Here is an 8,001-nt window from a genome sequence, read left to right on the forward strand (position 1 = left end):
CTGGGTTGAGATCGCCTCTTTTTCGCTCGGCTCCGGTGGCCGTTGTGCTGAGAGTGGAGACTGAATGAGCTGAGCGACTCTTTGGCTAGAGCGCCGGCATTCATACGCACCACTGCTTTGCTATCCAGCTCCACATCAAGTTTGTTCACGTCCATTTCTGAGCATCTGATTCTCACGCACGCCAAGCGAATAAGCAAGTACTCATGTCACAAATTACGAATCAAATTTTGTGATGAAAACAGGCAAGAGCACTGGACTCACAAATTACTAGTACATCAAAGGTGCATTTTACAACTGACCGATACATTTTATTCGGGCACACGCATGTGCGCACAGCATACACGCGCGCGCCAACTACGACACACGGGCAGGATCACTAGCCACACACAAAAAACACTAGCTGCCAGCTCCTGATCCCCCGATCATCTGGCGTCTAGACGTACTTGTCCGTGGTCGGGTACGCGCCGGTGCCCGTGTACGCAGGGTCGGCGGCGGCGCCCGCAGGGCGGTGGTGGCCATGCGGCCCGGTGAGGGGCACGTGCGTGGCACCGTGGCGCCCCGCGGCGGCCTCGGCGCGGTGCTCGGCCTTCTCCTGGTGCATCTCGGCCTTGGCCTGGGCCTCGTTGGCGCGCGTCTCCTCCTTGGCCATCTCCTTCTCGCCGTGCGTGGTCGCCGTGGCCTTGCCCGTCTTGCCCTGCGCCTTGGCCGTGCCCTCCTTCGCCTTCTCCTTGGCCGAGCTCACCGCGTCCTTCACCTTCACCTTGGCCGTCTGCATCCTCGCCGCTCTTCCTCGGGAAAAAAGCTTCTTCCGCTTGCTGTGTGTATGTGTTCTTTGTGTGGGTGCTTGGGTGTCTGGGAATGTTGGATGTCGTGGCGGTCGTGTGGTGTATTTGTAGGCGGAGGATGGGTTGGGTTGGGATGGCGGCGCTGGCGTTTTGGGTTCCGTCGGGAGCGAGACGTGGGGTGCTAGGTGGCGCGCATGCGGTGGTTCCAGAGCAAGCCGGAGTTTACACGTAGCAGCGTGAGGTGGCGCCCAAGGTTGGGGCAGGCGGGCGCGTGTGCTGTGTGGCGCTCTTCGAAGGAGCCGCGTGCCCCTGGGGTGGATGACGGCGGCGTGCTCGTGCTGCGGATCACTCCGGTGCACGTGATGAACGGCATCTGGATCAACATCAAGTGAGTGTAGCTGTGCAGGTCCTGTTCCAGTGCGTGTTTGCTTTTTTTAGGGTGAAAAACAATTTATTTTTTTCATATCATTTCATTGATAGAAGTTAGAATGAATACAAGAGATGATACAATCGCATGACATGAACGCAATAGGCGTGAACATGGTGCCAGAAATAAAGAGACATGAGACATGAGATGCTCGACCCAAATAAAGATAACACAACTAAACTCGTCTACCAGAGAAGCAGTCCCACCGACAACTTGACGACCAACATTTCTAAATCCAACATCGAGGACACCACGAGCAAACAAGACAACGCCTTCACGAAGGAGAACGACATCAAGACGTCGTCGTCGTCCGATCCGGGAACCCGGACCTAGGGTTTCCCCTGATGCTCGAAGAGGGGCACAGTTAACGACCATGACAGCGCCTCCAAGAAGGGAACGAGACCCGCAGGTGTCGCCGCTGCCAGCATAGGATGCAGGGATTTCTCCCTGGCCAAAATCCGAGCAATTCCAAACCATCGGAGCACGAACCGGAGAAGTGGAAGTTTAGCATAGGCCGGAGCTACGACTGCAGGAAGGGGAGCCATGCCCGATGCCGAAGGAGGCACCGGGCGCCGCCGGACGCGCGGGCCTCAGAGGAGGGCAAAGTTGTGTGGCTGAGCGGAATGAAGGCGAAGGGGATGCGACGGTGGCCAGAGACCCGGGTGAGCCATCATCCGGAAGGGAGCGCAGATCCAGGCCACCGGAACCGGAGCAGCAGGGACACCGTCTTGCTCAAAGAGCTAGAAGAGGACGCAGCTCTCAAAGCATGAAGGAATCGACGATGCGCCGGGATGGACGGCCAACCAAGGGCGCCAGCAGGGTGATGGTGGTGCGGAGATGCCAGGGAGTCAACAAACCGAATAGGTCGGAAAGAGCGCAACTTCCAAGGCTTGTTGGATCCAAAGCCGCGCCGACCAACCACGAACACAGGAGGGGCGCAAGTCCATGGTCGTCGGGCCGAAGCCGCCCCTGCCGGGGGTGGGTGGGTGGTGAAGAGGACACACGGGAACTTCCCGACGCGCTACAGGGAGCAGACGCCGCCGGGCACAACCAAGCACCTCCATGGCCGCCTCCCGAAGAAGTCGAACCGAAGCCTAACCAGGGGATGGGGAGGGTCGGGGGAGCGGGGGTGGGGAGCCGCAGCGAGTTGAGCGCGCCCGGCCATCACGAAGGATGGACGGGGAGCACCGTGACCGGTCGGGGTGGCCCCAGATCCCATCTGGGGTGGACCGCAGCAGAGGAACCGCAGCCGGGGGAGGTGACCCAAGCAGTCAGCGCACCGAGGGAGGCCTCCCCTGCCGCCGGTAGAGGCCGCCGGCGCCGCCAGGGTCCGGATCTATGGGAGGGGGCGGAGTGGAGGAGGGGAGGGCAGGAGGCGAGGGGAAGAGAAACAACCCCGCCGCCGCCACCCCAGGGCCCGACGCGGCTTCACCGGCCGTCCCTTCGGCGACGGCGATGAGGGGTTGGAGGGAGGTGGGGACGGGCCGCCGGCGAGCAGGGTTCCCCCCGAGTCGCCCGGCTCGGGCGACGCGAGGGTCGGGAAAAGGAGAGGGACGCGAGGGTCTGTCAATATTCTGTTTAGTTTGGGTTTTGAAGTGGGATACAAGGAGGGTCATGGAGATTCCCAAACCACACATGGCGTCCTGGACCCTGAGAAAGAGCAAATTTCGCTAGTCTATGTGCCTCATAGTTTGCGGCACGACTCTCAAACCCAAACTTACAATTAAACTTAGTAGCTTTGAGATTTATTTCGCTAATGATAGCGCCATACCGGCCTCTGGCCCCCTTAGAAATGTCTAAGACAACTTGCTTGCAATCCGAGGCAATGATGAACTGTTGTAAATTGAGGTCCTCTGCCAATGCTAATGCCTCTCGACATGCAATCGCCTCCAAAACAGTAGGGTCGCAGACATCAAAGATAACAAGTGCAGAGCTTCCAAGATAAAATCATTGGTCATCCCTACAAATAGCAGCTGCGGAACATTCACGCTCGAATCTAACCCCTGCGTCAACATGAATTTTTGTATAGCCCACTGGAGGAGCCTTGGGTCTAGAATTAGGCACCACATGCGATAAAGGTCCCGAGACAGCACGCGTATTGCTGCTGCCAATGATTTCCAAGTCTGATATGAACCTGTTTATAAACGCATGTGTGGAGTGTGGGCTCTAGAATATACCTTCATGTATTGCCTTTCGTCGTGTCGACCAAATAGCCTATATAGTTATCGCGAGCAACGTGAATTTCTGATGTGATAGGGATTCTATTAGAGTAAAAAAGGCATTGTTTGGCTGAGGGTTCAGCAACTTCCATCATTTGCTGCGCCAGTTCACTGTCGTTGAGAGCCCAGATGCATCTTGAAGCGGCACATTCGATGAGCGAATGTCGCCATGAGTCAGGCGCGCCACAAAGCCCGGCTGAATCTGTCATTTGGCGATGCATGCGTACGTCATTCGTTGGTAAGAGTGTTTGGATAGGCGCCACATGAACATCCTCACATTTGCTGGGACACTCGTCCTCCACAGCGTTTTCCAAGCTTTCTCCGCTGTATTGGAGCTGGAAAAGCCCGAGGTTCCCTCCAACCATGCTTCTCTCCATTGTTTTGTCGCTACTAGCATTTTATAAGATGATTTCACAGTGAACGATCCATGCTTCTCAAAATGCCAGCACCAAAAGTCAGGAATATTGCGGGTGCAGAGAGGAATCCCCAAAATAACTCAAGCTTCCATTGGCATGAAAGTCGCCTCCACCATCGCTCTGTTCCAAGTTGCGGACGTGTGGTCAATTAGTTCCGAGATCAAAGATGGCGGGTTCTGTACTCGGTTGCCGTATGGACGAAGCATCTCGTCCCTGGGAAGCCAGTTATCATTCCAGATGTGTGTCGTGTTACCATTACCCACACGCCTTATCAAGCCCTGCTTTAAGATATCTCTTCCTTCAACAATAGCCCTCCATATCTGGCTAGGGTGGCTCCCGAGGCTAGCCTGTAAAATATCAGAGTTTGGGAAGTATATGCTTTTTAATAGCCTTGCACTCAAAGCCTCTGGGTTATGTAGCAACCTCCAAGCCTGTCTAGCAAGCATAGCAAGATTGAACAACTCAAAATCTTTGAAACCTAGGCCCCCCATTCCTTTCGGTTGAGTAATAGTTTGCCAAAAGACCCAATGAGGTTTGCGTTTGCCCTCTTTGCTCCCCCACCAGAATTTCCTTATCAACATGTTGAGGTGTTCACACAATCCTATGGGGAGCTTGAAGCAAGACATAGAAAAACGGGCACTGCCTGAGCTACAGCTTTAACAAGGACTTCTTTACCCGCTGTTGACATTGTGTTTGAAATCCACCCCTATACCTTACTCCACATCCGATCATTTAAATATTTGAAGGCCCCATTCTTTGAGTTACCAATGTCAGACGACATTCCCAAATATTTCTCATTTAGTTTCTCGTTTGGGATGGTAAGCAACTCTTTAATCTGCACTCTCACATTCTCAGGCACTCCTTTGCTGAAGAAGATTGATGATTTTGAAAAATTTATGTGTTGACCAGTAGCCTGACAATTAATATTCAGAACCTGGTTTACCTCATTAGCACCCACACCATTAGCCTTGAAGAACAGCAGACTGCCATCAGCAAATAAAAGATGATTCACTGGTGGAGCTGAGGAAGCTACCTGCAAACCACTTAGATTGGATGACTCACTTCTGGATTTAAGGAGGCACGAAAGGCCCTCTGCTGCTAACAAGAACAAGTATGGGGAAATTGGGTCCCTGACAACCCGAAAGTATAGGGGATCGCAACAGTTTTCGAGGGTAAAGTATTCAACCCAAATTTGTTGATTCAACACACGGGGAGTCAAAGAATACTCTCAAGTATTAGCAGCTGAGTTGTCAATTCAACCACACCTGGAAACTTAGTATCTGTAGCAAAGTGTTTAGTGGCAAAGTAATATGATAGTAGTGATAACGGTAGCAAAAGGTAACGACAGTAAAAGCAATGTTTTTGGTATTTTGTAGTGATGATAGCAATAGCAACGGGAAAGTAAATAAGCGAAGAACAATATGTGGAAAGCTCGTAGTCAATGGATCAGTGATGGAGAATTATGCCGGATGCGGTTCATCATGTAACAGTCATAACCTAGGGTGACACAGAACTAGCTCCAGTTCATTGATATAATGTAGGCATGTATTCCAAACATAGTCATACGTGCTTATGGAAAAGAACTTGCATGACATCTTTTGTCCTACCCTCCCGTGGCAGCGGGGTCCTTACGGAAACTAAGGGATATTAAGGCCTCCTTTTAATAGAGAACCGAAACAAAGCATTAACACATAGTGAATACATGAACTCCTCAAACTACGGTCATCACTGGTAAGTATCCCGATTATTGTCACTTCGGGGTTAACGGATCATAACACATAATAGGTGACTATAGACTTGCAAGATAGGATCAAGAACACTCATATATTGATGAAAACATAATAGGTTCAGATCTGAAATCATGGCACTCGGGCCCTAGTGACAAGCATTAAGCATAGCAAAGTCATAGCAACATCAATCTCAGAACATAGTGGATACTAGGGATCAAACCCTAACAAAACTAACTCGATTACATGATAGATCCCATCCAACCCATCACCGTCCAGCAAGCCTACGATGGAATTACTCACGCACGGCGGTGAGCATCATGAAATTGGTGATGGAGGATGGTTGATGATGACAATGGCGACGGATTCCCCTCTCCGGAGCCCCGAACGGACTCCAGATCAGCCCTCCCGAGAGGTTTTAGGGCTTGGCGGCGGCTCCGTATCGTAAAACGCGGTTATTTCTTCTCCTTGATTTTTTTCTCCCCGAAACTCAATATATGGGGTTGGAGTCGGAGAGGCAACAGGGGGCCCACGAGGTAGGGGGGCGCGCCCTTGGGGGGCAGGCACGCCCCCACCCTCGTGGAGAGGTGGTGGGCCCCCCTGGCCTTCATCTTTTGCAAGTATTTTTCATATTTTCTAAAAAGTTGCTCCGTGAAGTTTCAGGTCATTCCGAGAACGTTTGTTCTTGCACCTAAATAACACCATGGTAATTCTACTGAAAATAGCGTCAGTCCGGGTTAGTTCCATTCAAATCATGCAAGTTAGAGTCCAAAACAAGGGCAAAAGTGTTTAGAAAAGTAGATATGTTGGAGGCGTATCAACTCCCCCAAGCTTAAACCTTTGCTTGTCCTCAAGCAGTTCAGTTGCCAAACTGAAAGTGATAAAGAACAGTTTTTACAAACTCTGTTTGCTCTTGTTGTTGTAAATATGTAAAGCCAGCATTCAGGTTTTCAACAAAGATTATAACTAACCACATTTGCAATAACGCATAGGTCTCAAGTTTACTCATATCAATAGCATAATCAACTAGCGAGCCATAATAATAAATCTCGGATGAAAACACTTTCTCAAAACAATCATAATATGATATAACAAGATGGTATCTCGCTAGCCCTTTCTGAGGCCGCAAAACATAAATGCAGATCATCTTTAAAGACCAAGGACTGACTAGACATTGTAATTCATGGTAAAAGAGATCCAGTCAAGTCATACTCAATGTAAACTAACAGTAATGAATGCAAATGACAGTGGTGCTCTCTAACTGGTGCTTTTTAATAAGAGATTGATGACTCAGCATAAAAGTAAATAGATAGGCCCTTCGCAGAGGGAAGTAGGGATTTGTAGAGGTGCCAGAGCTCGGTTTTGAAATAGAGATGAATAATATTTTGAGCGATATACTTTCATTGTCAACATAACAACCAAGAGATGGCGATATCTTCCATGCTACACACATTATAGGCGGTTCCCAAACAGAATGGTAAAGTTTATACTCCCCCTCCACCAACAAGTATCAATCCATGGTTTGCTCAAAACAACGAGTGCCTCCAACTAACAATAGTCCCAGGGGGAGTTTTGTTTGCAATTATTTTGATTTAGTTTGCATAAAACATGGAACTGGGCATCCCGATGACCAGCCACTTTCTCGTGAGTGAGGAGCGGAGTCCACTCCTCTTGAGAATAACCCGCCTAACATGGAAGATACGGACAGCCCTAGTTGATACATGAGCTATTCGAGCATACAAAATAGGATGATTATTTGAAGGTTTAGAGTTTGGCACATACAAATTTACTTGGAACGGCAGGTAGATACCGCATATAGGAAGGTATAGTGAACTCATCTGGAATAACTTTGGGGTTTAAGGGATTGGATGCACAAGCAGTATTCCCGCTTAGTATAGGTGAAGGCTAGCAAAAGACTGGGAAGCGACCAGCTAGAGAGCGACAACAGTCATGAACATGCATTAAAATTAATCAACACCGAATGCAAGCATGAGTAGGATATAATCCACCATGAACATAAATATCGTGAAGGCTATGTTGATTTTGTTTCAACTACATGCGTGAACATGCGCCAAGTCAAGTCACTTAAATCATTCAGAGGAGGATACCACCCTATCATATCACATCACAACTATTTTAATAGCATGTTGGCACGCAATGTAAACCATTATAACTCATAGCTAATCAAGCATGGCACAAGAAAATATGATCTCTAGTTGTCATTGCAAACATGTTTGTTCATAATAGGCTGAATCAGAAACGATGAACTAATCATATTTACAAAAACAAAAGAGGTCGAGTTCATACTAGCTTTTCTCATCTCAGTCAGTCCATCATATATCGTCATAATTTTCTTTCACTTGCACGACCGAACGATGTGGATAATACTAATAGTGCACGTGCATTGGACTAAGCTGGAATCTGCAA

The 8,001-nt window shown here is 49.5% G+C and overlaps 1 protein-coding gene across 1 annotated transcript; it reads right to left on the reverse strand.

Moving 5' to 3' along the window:
- Positions 1-252: 252 nt before the first annotated feature.
- On the reverse strand, positions 253-878 carry LOC125534033 (late embryogenesis abundant protein 18-like). Its single transcript, XM_048697341.1, has one exon. It carries the CDS (start codon positions 773-775, stop codon positions 434-436), a length of 342 nt encoding a protein of 113 aa, XP_048553298.1. The 5' UTR covers positions 776-878; the 3' UTR covers positions 253-433.
- Between the last annotated feature and the right edge of the window lie 7,123 nt (positions 879-8,001).

Source organism: Triticum urartu, chromosome 2 (genome assembly GCF_003073215.2).
Source record: "Triticum urartu cultivar G1812 chromosome 2, Tu2.1, whole genome shotgun sequence".
Classification (NCBI taxonomy): domain Eukaryota; kingdom Viridiplantae; phylum Streptophyta; class Magnoliopsida; order Poales; family Poaceae; genus Triticum; species Triticum urartu.

Excerpts from the sequence above, each read along its gene's own strand:
- LOC125534033 (XM_048697341.1), bottom strand. The coding sequence starts at position 775 with ATGCAGACGGCCAAGGTGAAGGTGAAGGACGCGGTGAGCTCGGCCAAG.